This window comes from Ooceraea biroi, chromosome 1 (assembly GCF_003672135.1).
Source record: "Ooceraea biroi isolate clonal line C1 chromosome 1, Obir_v5.4, whole genome shotgun sequence".
Taxonomy (NCBI): domain Eukaryota; kingdom Metazoa; phylum Arthropoda; class Insecta; order Hymenoptera; family Formicidae; genus Ooceraea; species Ooceraea biroi.
The window spans coordinates 15,393,384-15,407,810 of record NC_039506.1 but is presented as its reverse complement, the minus strand read 5'-3'; the positions used below and the strand labels follow the sequence as shown (position 1 = coordinate 15,407,810).

General features: G+C 46.4%; 1 protein-coding gene across 3 annotated transcripts; it reads left to right on the top strand.

The window, feature by feature from the left end:
- Positions 1-315: 315 nt before the first annotated feature.
- LOC113562830 lies at positions 316-14,386 on the top strand. 3 transcript variants are annotated; one of them, XM_026973340.1, is made up of 4 exons: positions 316-914; positions 7,770-7,914; positions 10,637-10,903; positions 11,665-14,386. In XM_026973340.1, exons 1-4 carry the CDS (start codon positions 858-860, stop codon positions 11,724-11,726), a joined length of 531 nt encoding a protein of 176 aa, XP_026829141.1. In that variant the 5' UTR covers positions 316-857; the 3' UTR covers positions 11,727-14,386. The 3 variants fall into 3 exon arrangements, with proteins under 3 accessions (XP_026829141.1, XP_026829144.1, XP_026829147.1); XM_026973343.1 differs by lacking the exon at positions 316-914 and adding an exon at positions 1,680-2,147; XM_026973346.1 differs by lacking the exon at positions 316-914 and adding an exon at positions 1,682-2,129.
- The last annotated feature ends 41 nt before the right edge of the window (positions 14,387-14,427 follow it).

Below are 14,427 nucleotides of genomic sequence, written 5' to 3'. Positions count from 1 at the left end.
CTGCAACATTTTATTTCAATTTCCACGGGAAACTTTCGAAAACAGGTTACACGTTCCGTCGCCCAACAGCGTTCAGCGTCCGATAGAGTTTATCGAAAACGGATTTGGAAGAATTTCGCCAGTTTTGTCACGAGGTTGCGGAGAAAACCTTCGCGAGAATCTGCAACTGCACGCGGAACGTCTGGCGTGGAGTTGAAGACGCAACCCTCCATGCACTGCGCTCGGTCGTTTCCGGCGGCGTTCGGACGCGGCCGGCCGCGCGCCGCGCGCTCACCGGCCGCCAGCGCCGTGACCCGTTCGGCAGCCGACCAAAGCAGACCAAAGTCAGGCGCCGACGATCGGGAAATGATGTCGCCGTCTTCGTGGTGCGCGCCGCCGGCCGATACCACCACGTCCGGCTGCAGGCGTGCGGTTGGTGCGCGTTTCGCCCGCTCCGTTCATCGCGTTTCGACGACGACGACGGGTAGTCCGCCGTCCTCGTAATCGCGAGCGGTCTCGGGGGCCGAAGACGGCCGATCGCCGCGCGGCGTTCGTCAATTCTCCCTTCGCACGTGCACACGTCGGGCGTCTCGCCGTCGTCGTACGAGTGCGTGCGTACTCGAGTATCGATTCGCGTGAGCGGAAACGCGCGCGCCACACGAAAACGGAGCGAGAGGAAAGAAAGAGAGAGAGAGAGAGAGAGACGGAGAAAGGGACTTCACTCCCGTGCTGGTTCTCCGCGCGGCGTCGCGTCGCGTCGCGCGGCACATCGTCGGCGTAATCCGGTGGCCCGCTCGTGTGCTCTGCGCTTCGAGCACGAGCGTCGCTCTCCTCGTGCCGCGCCGCGGAATCGCTAGTGCTGACGCGCGTAACGCGGCATGGAAGAGAGAGCGAGAGAGACGACACGCGCCATCCACGGCAACGTCATCCCGATGGTGAGTCCTCTCCGTGAATCGGCGGCGACGTCACGCGCGCGCGTCACCGCACACGCTCCCTCGCGCGAACGCACGAGCGACGCGCAGTGCTCGTGCGTAACGCAAAGTCCCGGAGAACTTTCTCCCTTCCCCCTCCCGCCCCCCCCATACCCCCTCCCGCGCCGCGGAATCGAGATTCGCAAGGTCGTCGCCCACCTCCCCCCCCCCATTGCAGTTCTCGATCCCCTCCCCCTCCTTTTCTCTTATTTTTTCTCTTTTTCTTTCATGTTTTCTTCCTCTCCTCTCTTTATATTTTCCATCTTCCATCTTCCGCGCGCGTCTTCCTCGAGGCTCGAGGCACCTCGGCGAGTAGCTCTGCCTCTCCGGTCTCTTCCCTCCCTCGCTCGTGATCGCGTGGGAGAATGAAAATTCGTGACGCGAATGCGAGACGCGGCGCAGTACGAGAAATAACTTCATTCCGCCGCGGAATCCCTCGTTCGTACGTGGGTCGACGCGTTTTCCCCGGCCGCGATTTATCGTCTCGCGATGAGGTGGAAATCAGATTCCGCTGTCCGGCGATTGGATTCCGGGCCGCGATAGGCGAGCTGGAAACGAGAGTTTTTCCGGCGATTTGTCGATGATCCATCGTGGCGTGTCGTCCGGCGGCGACTCCGGGCTCGAGCCTGCGGTCGGACGAAACGGAGACACCAACCGCGGATTCTAAATCCGGTAGCTTGCCGGCAAGGTTGTGCAATTACACGCAATACATTGCGATCTCTCGTTACGCGCGACGCGACGTTCGCGATTTCCCTCCTTCGATACGTGGATATCCGTTTCTTTCTGACACGCGATACGCGTCCTCCCTTCCGCCTCTCCTTCCCCCTCTCTCCTCATGTCCTCTTACTCTCCCTCCTGCTTTGCTCTCTTGACTTATTGATCTTCCTCTTGATTTATTTAATTGCGCGCTTGTCCAAGTCTTAGTTGCCCCCGTCGCGTGCTCTCTGGCTCGTTGAAAACCGGAATTCAGTCAAAGTCTGCTCGGAATTGACGGAGGAGCGCGAGGGGCTCCGTTTGTTCATACATTTTTAAGACTCGCTTCTCCCCCTCTCCCCGAAAAGTTTCCTCATTTTTAATTAATTTTCCGACTCAAAGAAGACAACTCGTCTACGTCCCGTTCCAGAAGAAGTGGCTGGAGATTGATCAAAGGGGCTGTAAATGAAGAGCGACTTGGTTGGGGTTTGTGGGATATATCTTGTACGCAAGACGCCCTGTTCGAACCCCTTATTAGTACGGTATCACGGTAATCTCTTCGTCTCCTCCTCGCCCACGAACGCGCGTTGGCACGCGGCGCAATGAACAACTCTAGTGGCTAGCGAGGCGTGTTGAGGGAAAAGCCGTTACACGCGTGATTGAGAAATCGCAAGGGAGACTTTCCCCTCGTTTTAGGGTGCGGATGAGACGTCCAGCCTCATTGCCTGATTGCTCGATCGTCTCGAAGATTAAATCGCGCGAATGCGCTTCTAGGTCGAAAGTGTCTGGTGCAAAGTGTCTTGAAGATGCTGGGGCATGAAGCTTGAACCCTTTCGAAATAGAATATCTTTCTTGGAGATTGTATCATTAATATTAATTAATTTCAGTGAGTAATGTAGCAAGAGGCCTCGTCCTATTTAAGTTGCCGAGTAAATTGCTGAAATTTCCACGGCAGCTATGATACATCGGACTTTCGTAATTTCGCAGTTGTCACGTCTCTTCGCGCTTCCACACGCGTGACAATGCTCTATAAAAGCGTAACCGTAGGCGTTATTCAATTTTTTCGCGTCAGTCCTCAGGAAAGTAATGAAAACTCGTAATATGTCCGTTCGCTGTCGCGCGATCGCTCGAGCAACTCGAGCAAATTTGTATTCCGCCTCGCCTGAAGACTTCAGCAAGATTGAAAACGACGGGAGAACACGTTCACCTCGGTCCAGATGCCGGAAACGAGATTCGCTCGACAATGCATCGATGCGCGATCGATGAATATATTTCCTAGCTAGCGCGTCCTTCGCGCTCCACTTTTCCCGAGATTGGATCTTATTATCTCGAATAAGTTTCCCCGTGCACTATCTGGCTTTGTCGGACTTATTGATCGGCGCCTGAAAACGCGAGCAAGCACGCTGTACAAATAACGACGAAGAAATTCCGCGAAGTCGACGTCGGGCGGATCGATCTTCCGAATGGATCACCCGCGCTGATACGCATCGCAATTATCCGCTCGTCGATCGTTATCACCGTGAAGGTTGCTCTTCGATCCCGCTCGCGGATGATGACGACCAACCGTGAACCGTGAACGAAACGCACCTCGCGGAAAAATACGATGGGTTAAACGCCGAAGCTAAGGAAAAGGGAAGAAACTGTATCTAGCTTTTTATTAACGTACCGAGAGCGAATCCCAGCTAATTAAATTAGATATTAATTGCAATTGCATTGGCGCCGCCATTTTGTCGTCAACCGGTTCCAAGGCTCGATAGTTTGGAATTTTTTAGCCAAAGTAACGAAATGCGCAGCTGCAACCCGGAAGCCAAGTAGATTATCGCAATCGAATCGTGATAATCAAGGCACAGGGGCCCCAAGTCTGATTAATTACATTTATATCCGCAAGTCGTGGAAAGTGTCAGTCGCAGCTGCGTCAGCATCGAGTCACTGATGCGCACGTGTGCAGACGATGACTACTCCACTTTTCGTTCCAATTAGTTCCAAGCTAGTGAAGAGCTTTCCCGGTCGCCGTGACCTTTCATACGCAATTTGCGACCGTCGCGAGGGCTGATTTGCCAATTACCGATGGGGCTCCGTCACTCTTTCGAGTGACGGTACTTTGTGCCCGCGCCACACCCCCGCCGCACCCCCGTCGTCCGCGAAAACACGTATATCACGCGAAGCACGTACCTGACCCGCTAAAAATAGCGGGCGTGCTCGCGCCGACTTTCGCGTTTTCGTGACAAATCTCCGAAAATATTGATAAATCATTAAAAGAATTGCGAGTCAGGAGGGACCCCTCGCGCACGTTTAATTAGAAGGCGGATCATGTAGTTGCAAGTAATTGCGGAGTGAGTTTGATGCTCTACCGTTACTGTCAACTTCGAGCTGCTCATCCATCACTGCGTTATCGAATTATCACGCGGTAGAGGGAGCGAGAACCTGAGGGAGGCTCTCATAATTATTTTCTTTGTTGTATGCGTTGGGATGATGAGTTTTTTTTTCGGCGCAAGGCGATTCGTTAGGTGTCAAGGGATTCGTTTAGTCCGCAAATAGGTAATCGCAGATTTCAATCAGGCATTAGGTATCTTTGTTCCGTATGAATGATATTCTACAAATAAGCTGTATATTTATATATAGTCTTTAATGGAGTGAAAGAAATAAATTAAAAAGGCAGGTGTAGAAAAGGCTCGTCGCATGTTCGCTGAGCTTATTACGGGCGCGTACAGTAGCGCGAAAAAGTAAAAGCTCATTGCGTTGGCCGTCGTTGCGGAGCGCGCTGAGGAAAAAAATTGCGTTTGATCTGTCGCTGCTGACGTCACGGCCTGATATAGCCGCCGATATAGATGACGTGTCGGAGGCTTTAATATTCCTAAAAGATGCTTCCGCTGTCCCTGATCGGAAGCGGGCTCTCAATTTGCTTCTATATCGGTAACGCTAAATGACGTGCAGTATCGACGACGTTGACGCGTACGGTGACGTGCCACTCTTTATTCCGTCGGGGCAAAAGAGATTGCTCCATTCTGATAAACCTCTGCGGCGCATACGTCTTCCACATTGCCGAGGCTTTGTACGTGTCACGGAGACTTTTGCGTGGAAACTTAATGCGACCTGAACTCAGGCTCGCATCCAGGGCTACCTCGAAAGAAGTTTCTTTAGGGACATTTGCGAGTTTCGTCGAGTTACTTTTTGTAAATTGAAAGAGCACGTGCGTTCCTTTTAATTTTGTGGTTGCAAAAAGATAATTGCATGACGATGTTATCTATGTTTCTTAACACAACGTTTTGTTACGCAGCTCGTTTTCTTCGTACTTATAATAAAATATATCTAAAGCAAATTCATGAAATATCATATTTTTTTACGATCTTTTTTCTTTTTCTTTCAAGTATAATTCGGTACATCGTGTCTTTTCCGATTATTTTCCCTTTTCTCAAATATTCAAGATATATTCTTTTCAATCCTCTTTTTCTTTGAGCGCGCGGACTTCATACTCGCTTATTAACGACTTTGAATACACAATATCCGAAGTATCATATTTTTTACAATCTTCTTTCTTCTTCTTTCAAGTGTTCGAGATATCGTTTTCAATTATCTTTTTTTTGGACATTTCTATAAGAATGCAATCGTTGCGTATCATTATTATTCAGATGCGGGATTTCGCGTAAATACGCGTTCTTATCGCCGCCACAATTTTATAATGAATGCTGACGGCGACCGGCTACAGTTACGTAAGCGAACGTTTGCTGCAACTCCGAAGCGAAACGCCGATTTGTGTCAGAGATTTTCCCTCGCGATGCGCGTCTTCCTTTTTCTTACGATATATACGATATGTCGAACTGCGAACATTCCCGTACATTCGTACTCGCAACTCTTCGTGCAGCTCGGAATCGTGTTAACGTGTTATAAATGTTTGTCCTTTAAACGCCGCCTCCTCGCGTGAAAGGAAACGTCATTTCCTTCTTCCGCGCGGAAAATACGCAGATTATTTTCCTCCCACGCGCGCGCGCGCGCGCTTCTTTCTCTCCCAATCCTCGCTCTATAATTTTCTTGATCTTTTGACGGCAGGCACTCATTGTACGAGACGTTTTTAATTACGGGACGTCAATGCTTTACCGGTGCATTCTTCGGACAGGTTCGGAGTTAGTCGCTTTAGGAAAATTACGGGAACGCGGAAATGAAAAAAAGATTCTGTAAGTCGTCAGGGGAGAAACGCAGATTTCTTCGGAGCAGGTGGTAAATTCGTCTTGCAGTAACTTATTATATAATTTAAGAAATGACTTTATTATTATTAACAGTTATAACTCGCACCAGTTTTACCCACTATCGCAGCTATATCTCTAATACTTGTAGATCGTCCGAAGGCTAAGGTACGACTGACTCTACACGCTCTTATTTTCGCATTCGCTCGCCCTGTCGAATTCTCTCGAACTTTCTTATACATAGTTTTGGTCCGCTAGACTCGCCGATATGCGAGCAAACATCTCAGGGCCGTATTTCGTTAACCTTGTACGTTTTCCCTTACAATTCTGATCGAAAGAATTTCCCCGTCGTGTCGTCACGCTTCTCCGAGATATTAAATATTAAACTTTCCCAATCAAGTGATCCGCGTATCTACGCAGTTTTCTCGGCAGCAATAATTTTTTACGTAATTGCGTCGACCTCCGTACCTGCGAAGGAGATTCTACGGCTTCGCACGCTCCGAGAGAAACCTCAGAAATCTCCGGAAATGTAATCTCTTGGGGAGAGAGATCCGCGCGAAATCATCGCGAAGGTATTGGGCTGATCGTTCGTTGCATCTTGGGATCTCGTCGTCTCTATTGAACGTCCGTTCGGCGTTCCCGTTTGCATTGTCCAACTTTATTTTCCCTGTCACATTGATTCCACGGTGTTCAACAATGTAAACAGCTTTATCGTGCGCATCGTGGACGCCTCGTGTAGGTGCATGAATCATGAATGAGTATAAAGCAGCCCGCGCGATTGTGCACCGTGCGTTCCATTCGCTCGACGCTCGCGTCGTTACGTCTGCCGGTATTATCTCCCAAGGTTGGCTGTGCATGACGTTCGTATTATAGTTTATGAAATGCGGAAATGCATGCCGCAGTCTAGAATTAAATTTGTGTGCCGTGGGGATGCCACCGTGATTCACGAGATCCCGAGACGAGTCAAAGAACCGATCACGAATTTTCGTGTCGCGATCTTGGACTAAGATCTTCTCAGCAATTGTTCGTACTCAGCTCTGGGGGAACATTCTGTGTTATTTATAGCACGAAATTTCTCAGTTTTATTTCTAGTACAGAAATTTAAAAAGTCGCAATAAAAACTGACGTCATTGTGCTTGTCAGCCTCGGAGTTATCGTTAGCAATATGAAAATGACAAAACTACATAAAATAACAAGTCGTTAAGAGACGATAAGACCGACCGAAGACCCATCTTTTATTTATACTGAGCCATCATTTTACGACGCTCCTAAAATCTTCCCCTGAGTCACGTGGCTTCCGTTTTGGAGCTCGTATCGCCCGTTATACGGCGCCTTAAACGTATTTATTTATCCGCCAACGTGAATCATCCCTAGGAAATGGTCTTAACGGACTTTCCCAAACAATCTCCCTTTATCCCTTCCTCAAGCCGTAAAAAGAATTCATGCGAAAAATACAATAGAATCCGCCGGATCTGTAGCAAATGCGGAGCCGCGCGGTTTGCTCCCGCGCGGCGTAAAACGGCGGAACATTCCCACGATTTCCCAGTGCGTGTGCGAGTTTCCCGACGAGCTGAACCTCGCGGTGAACGGAACGTCGAATTGTATAGATTTCGACACCGAATAACTAACTTCTTCTTCTTCTTTTTCTTCTTCTTAATAATTAGCTCTCGAGTCCCTGTCGGATTCGAATAAGCGACAAGAGTTTGTTCGTGTTGCGCAAACTTTCCTGAATCATGAACCAACTTTTCTGAAGTATAAGCCAACTTGCACGTTGGTACGTTCTTCTATCTTCTACCAACTTCTAGCGTTCTTTCTACACTTCGTTGACACCCGATCTATATCCGTTTCATTTTAAATATGAAAAGTGTGTAAGTGGTGCGACCGCAAAGAATAAAGCAGGAAGTGGCCTGAGACACGAGTAAACGTTCCGTAAACGTCCGATTAGGTGAGGCTCCGCAAGGTGGCACTGGACGACAATGGCTGTGACGGATCCTCACGACGGCGGTTTTTCCTGACGAATCGATTCGTCATTTCCGGTCGTGCGTCACGCAAGAAAGGAAGATATCGAAGGAAGCCTCTCGCACTAAAAGGTACCAGAGCTTGCAGGAAACTTGCGCCGCAAGCTGATTAACTTGACTAATCCTTGGATTAACTGTTTGGCTAATCTTCACGCACTAATTCTACTAACGACTAATTATCGGTGACCTTTCGCCTCCGATGACCAAGTCATCGTTGTACGTAACAATCCTTCGTGCATCCTGCGACAGAATTGATAGCGCACTCGAGAGGCAAAGAGCGGGCCCGATTGACTCGATAAAGATAAGATTCTAGCTTCTGATGATCCTCTTGATGGTTCTGTCTACGTCGACAGTTTCCTGCGATTGTGTGATTTTTGCGTGATGTTTGCGCACCGATGACGTACAATTGCGCGCCGTTGAGATGCAAATTACGTGAGTCGCCATAAAGTAACACGGAAACGAATGGTCTTAATGATTTCATACTGCCATTACCATCCTGATGAAATATTTATTTAAAACAACAAAGAAGACAATGAGCCAGTGTGCAGTTTCACATATACAGAGTGTTTCAGAAGTATCGTCGCGCTCTTACTTGAAAATCGATCGGCGAGTGTGCGAACAATTTAGGCATCAATTATTTCAACAGAAAAATTACAAGATTTTCTTCCAAAGATGACAAATTTTTGTGGACGCCATTTCTCATCGCTCGGTGAATCTCGAATGAATCTCAGGAGAAACTTCATCCAACATGCTTACATATTTACAAGCTGTTTGATTGATCGAAAGCGGGAGAATCATGAAGGAGGATCAAATTTTCGTTAAGGAAGAATTCACCCGGTTAATTGAAACGCGGAACGCGTCGAAAGATGATCGCTTGAGGGGACTGTACACCCTATGTACACCGAATTTCTCAGCTGTGTACACACATATCGGCGCCGCTGATGGGCGATTAGGCGTCAGCTCTCCTTTCGGGCTCCTTCCGCCGATCTTCCCGTTGAGGTCGGTAGTTGCCTTCGGTGGTCATTACGAACAGCACGTCATCGTCACGGTTGGTCTTATCGCGACCTCCCAAATCGCTTTAGATATGGGTCATCTATCGATACGCGAACCTCGTGAAGTACTGAACGGATTCCTCGACAGTGAGCATTGGTCCGTTCGTCAGGCAGAAGGTAACGCTTTTTAGCTCAGATTCCTCGGTCGCGTGTTTGCGTTCGTTTTCTGGCGCATAAAAAGTTTCCGGCCCGATGGAGAATTCAGGCACGACTGAGTGTTCGCGGAGAATTTGCCTACAATCCCGGAACGTCGACCCGCGCGTTAATATCGACCTTTTGGAGGATGCTGGAATTTTCGGCTCGCGTGGAGAGAATTTTTAAACAGTATTTGCGACCGTTCGCGCGCATTTAGGTTGTGTAAATACATTTAGAGTAAAAAAATTCGTTTTTCAAGGAATTTATAAAATTCACAGAAACGCTCGAAAAAGATGCACAAAAAGAGAGAGAGAGAGAGAGAGAGAGAGAGAAAAAGAGGGAGAGAGAGAGCAACATGAGAAAATACATTATTAATGTCTAAAAAAGAAGCTTCAATATTCAAGTTGTGTTTGATAATTTGTATGCACATAATTTATATATATATATTAATAATTAATAAGTTAAGACAAATGCGTACTTTAACGTTGTCGAGTTAAACACCGTGTAAAATGTCTTAATGTTTCGCCGACTGATTGTGTCGCTCGACGCATGCAAATATTAGTTTGCAATGAGGTGTTGAAGACCGTACTTTATTCCCCGATCGCGTAACGCTATGTTTTCCCACGATCGATCTCGCGTGCGCTCGTGCCGTAAAGCGTAAAATGTAATTAAAGTGCCACGGCGTAATTAACGGGTTAAATTGTCGTGTAGACACGAACCTACGTGAAATGCAACGAAACCGGAAGCGATATTAAATTAGACGCGACACCTCTCAGTGTGCAGTCGTCACAAGGTTTAAGAACGGAAGCCCTTTTGCGAAAGCTTTCTCCGCAAATCGCGATTTGCGTGAAGCATAAAATTGGAATTGAAGGATGAATCGATACGTCTTACGTAAAAAAAAAGTCGATCGTAGCTTGCAATTTTAATAAACAAACTGATGAATGATGAAGGATTAAGCTTCAAAATATGAGGAAGAAATTTGATCAAAGAATTCGTGTGTTTTTAATTAATTTTAATTAATGGATTTTTGTGTGTGGCATTATTCAATATAATATGGTTATGTGTTCATTTTGACTATTTAAACATGTCAGCAAACAAGTGAAGATTATTTGTGCTGTATCTTCTGCTTGAAATCGCGGACAATCGACTTTATCATCATATCAAGCCTTCCGATACTGAGCAGATCATAGATTGTTTCATCCTGCGAAATCCAATTAATAACGGATTGTCGGGGACTTTGGTTAATAATAACCTTACTAATTCTCAATCCACAATATCGGTCGCAATATCTGTGTGCGAGCTTGTGGCCATTCCTTTTCCTATCCCCTCGTTTCTGTCGCTGTCGCATGTTACCTTTCATCATTTTCCAATTTCCAGATATTGCTTCACATTAAATAAATATCGTTACCAACAGCTTGGTTTTCCTACGTGCTCCTCTTACAATGCAACGAAGAGAAGGAACTCGAGAAGGAAAAGAAATATTAAGCAGAAACGAATAAGAATCCTTCAAGATTCCAGCAAAAAACTCATGAGCATCAAACACGTCCACAAGACGTGGTAACGCAACATTGAGCGTAGAGAAAAGAAGGATTAACTTTTGTTTGCAGTGCTGAGGATGCTGTCGCCAAGACGAGCTGGATCAGTGGGCCCCGAGGAGATCGGGGACGGGCCCAGCGACAAGGGTGCAAGTGGTGGTGCAACGAGTGGCTCGGTCACCCCGGGTGGCTCCTACGAGAATGGCGACAACTCGAAGGAGTTCCAGTTGACCGGCAGGACTGGAAGGAGGAACGCGTTACCAGACATCCTTGGCCGTCATGCCGAAACCGGGCTCTCCGATCTGTCGGATCGGTTCGAGGAGCTGTCCACCCACCCAGGTATTAAAATTCATACTTATATTCATGCGTCAATTTATGCGGCCCGGTCGCTGAGAGAACTGAATGTTAATTGTGAATGATGAAGAACGAGAACGGGAGAGTAATTTTTATTTTTCTTCTTTTAGCTATTTTTATTAGTTATATAATATTATAATATTTGTGAGCATTTTCGCAAAGTGCTTTGTCAATCGCAATTTTTGTTAGAGTTATGACAATCTTTCTCGGTTAGGTGACTGAGAGAAAGAAATAGGTAATAGATTACATGCAGATTATTGATGTATAGAATTTTTATTGATTGATATAAAATTATTTGATAGTTATACATTAAATATAGATTATAATTTATACGTATACAGATTTTATATATTATATTTTAAATTATAATACGTCATACTAGACACATGCTCAAGCTTCAGTCCATTTCCTTCGACAATTTTCGCTCCGTACATTTTTCATGACATTTTTCACAACATGCAAGAAACAGTTCAGGCATCATTACGTCTCGAAGATCGTGATATCAACTTTAAATATCAACAATTTAAAGTCACGAGAGAAAAGCAATACGTTTCAATATTAAATCATTTCTCTAGACAAAGGAAGAAGACTAAAGCTCACGTTTAACGATCCTTCAACATCTTGAGCCTGCTTTATACCCTTGCATCAGTTGCACCATCCAGGATGTGTCTCATCATGCATGCGTGTGCGTGTGTGTGCACACATGTACTCCTCGAAAACCACTTGACACGCTCCACGTGTTACAGATCATTCCAGCAGCGGTGGCCAGGACCCAAACATACCAGGCACGTCGAAACAGCACGGCTGACATGTTCGTGAGAGACTTGGTAGTGAAAGCCTGGTGACACCGCGTGACTCTCCCATCATCGATGACGACGTGCGATGGGGACCACGTGCCCTCTCTGTGAACCAAGTTCTTTGCATGCTCTCTTTGATTCACGTCGCGGTGACGTGAAACGTATCGACAGACGTTTTGCGCGACGAAATCACGAAAGCACGTCACGTTTCGTCGTCTGACTGGAAAATGTTCGGACTTGGAAAATCTCCCAAGTTAATCTCTCGGCGGAGGGATGGGAAATCTTGACTCGAGGGAAGCCACAAGAGGAGATTTTAAAATACAGATTTCGAACGATTCGACGCAACATTGTGGATGCTTCAACTGTAAAATATGATTTGTTATGTAAGTTGCATGCGTGAGATCCGTCCGCGATCCAGTTCGCGCACGATTCTCGCTGTTTTGTACGTGGACTTTGCTGGGATAAATTTGTCTTTCTCACAATGAGTCTTTTCAAGCAACACCTCGAAGGAAACTTTTGCTGTTAAGGTGAACGACGCGGAATTAGAATTAAGGGATGCCTAGATTAGTTTTGTTAAATGGAACGTTGGAATTGACGTTTATTCGTCGCGGATTGGATGCGAGATACCATTCGATCCGATAATCAATAGAAAGAAAGTATGACGAATACAACGGTCAGTTGGTTATTTTTCTTTGTTTTCTTTTTTTTTTGCTGAAATACATGAAATCGAGAAATGAAATCTTGAAAGCATGTTTCACGCGTCGAGGATTTTTAAACGATTGACAATTTATTTGATTGATTCTGTACGTTATTTGGATTGTATTAGAAGGTAGCCAGGTTGAAAAGTAGCCGAATGAGACGCAATACTCGATTTAGCTACGCGGCTTTATTAACAACGCTGCTGTTTAGAAAACAGTAACCACGATACGTATCGTATTTTTCATACGTATTTTTATTACGTAACGCAAAGTTTATATTGGAACCTTTCTGTTATTTTGTATCACGCTATGTTATCGAATAATGGATACTATCCGCGAGAGGTGCTCCAGATTAAACAAAAAAGAAAAAGAAAACGAAAAAACATACCATCAGAAATCGTTGAGCCAGTTTAAACTTTGTGCAGTTGTTGAATTTTCCAAGTTTTTTGCGGAACGAGAATTCTCCGCGGCGAGAATTAATTGTGCGCGCTATCAATAATGGACAGCGCCGATATTTTGGTATCGTTATTGATATAACGATTAAGTAACATGCTCCGTCGTGTAACGCGAGCATTAGTTGAACCGTAATGATGTATCGTAGGGCTGAAACAAAAGTATCCCCGAGAAAAAAACTCGCGTCGCTGCGACCTCGAAAAGCGTTCCCGGCCACGTTCAATCTCAGATTCCCCCTCGCAGCATCCCTGATTGATCTCATCGAGGATCATAGCTCTTCGCAACGAACGCGACGGCCTCATCCGGGATTCTCGCCAACGAAACGTGCCGAGGACGTATGATTTCAACGACATCGAAACCTTTCAAACCGGAAATCATCCAGTCAGGACGCTTGCGAGAAACTTTTCCCATCAATAGGATAAATATACGTGTGCAACATGTAATTTCCGTATTTATTTTCTTTTTTTATTTATTTATTTTCTTTCGGAGGGAGGGTTTGGGGTGCGGGATAAATATCGTCTCACTACGTACTCCGGGCTGAGGAAACTTCCCGCGTGACGTGTGTGTCTCAGTAGATCCGGAGGAGAGTTAACGCGGTGTTTCAGGGCGGGGCGTCCGTCTTCTTCCCCATAAAATCTCGTGGTGTATCTCAGACTCGCGCAAGGGCGAGAAGAAAATCAATTGCATTAATTGCAAAGGCAACTAAAGATGTTTCCCGACACGGGTTTTCAGCGCGCGGAACCGCGACGCTCTCCTCGCGAAGTGAATCCCGACGCGATGCAACGTTTTTTATGTGTTTGTTATGCAAAATACTCGTGGCGCGTTCAATTACAAAGTATAATATCGCGGCATAATTTTATTATTTATTTATTATAGCGCGCATTGTGCGCTGTTAACAATTACGTCTCTCCTCCTCCTCCTTTTCTCTCTTCATCCTTCACATGCATTATGCATTTGCGGTAGCGGCGACGTGAGAAATACCGAGACGCTCGTTCCGAAGCGACCGAGAGGCAATTAGAGTAAAACACTTTCAGACAATTAGACGTTTGTACAGGCGGAATTAGGCGAGTAATAGCGCGATGACGGACGCGCGTGCACGTGTAAATATAACGCATGCTCGCGAGCAGCGTGGTTGTCCCGAATCTCCGCGAGCATGACTATTAGTTAATTAAGCTAATAATAAGCTGCGTGTACGATTAATATTGCATAAGCTCTGTACATATATAATAATATTATACATACGTATCGCGCTCGTGTAACCGCGCACGAGCCCGCCTCTTCGACGCGCGTATCTTCGCGCCGGAAATCCCGTTGTTCTCCTCTCGTCGCTCGCGGCAGCTAAACTTTTCAGCGATCGCGAGTTAATAATAATAATTATAATTACGGGCGCGACGAGACGAATGACGACGGTGCAGCACGTAATCGCGACGAGTGCACACGCGAACGTCGAAGATTCCGCGTGCGAGGACGAAGAGGACGGGCCGTGCTCTTTGGACGAAATAAAACATTTTTGGACCCGAGTGTACCGAGTGTCCCTTGCCCTCCGATATGCCATGCTTGT

Bases quoted from the DNA above. Each gene is read 5' to 3' on its own strand.
- LOC113562830 (XM_026973340.1), top strand. From the start codon at position 858: ATGGAAGAGAGAGCGAGAGAGACGACACGCGCCATCCACGGCAACGTC. The intron at 7,915-10,636 runs GTACCAGAGCTT...TTTTGTTTGCAG, and splicing joins GAAGCCTCTCGCACTAAAAG to TGCTGAGGATGCTGTCGCCA. The intron at 10,904-11,664 runs GTATTAAAATTC...CACGTGTTACAG, and splicing joins GGAGCTGTCCACCCACCCAG to ATCATTCCAGCAGCGGTGGC.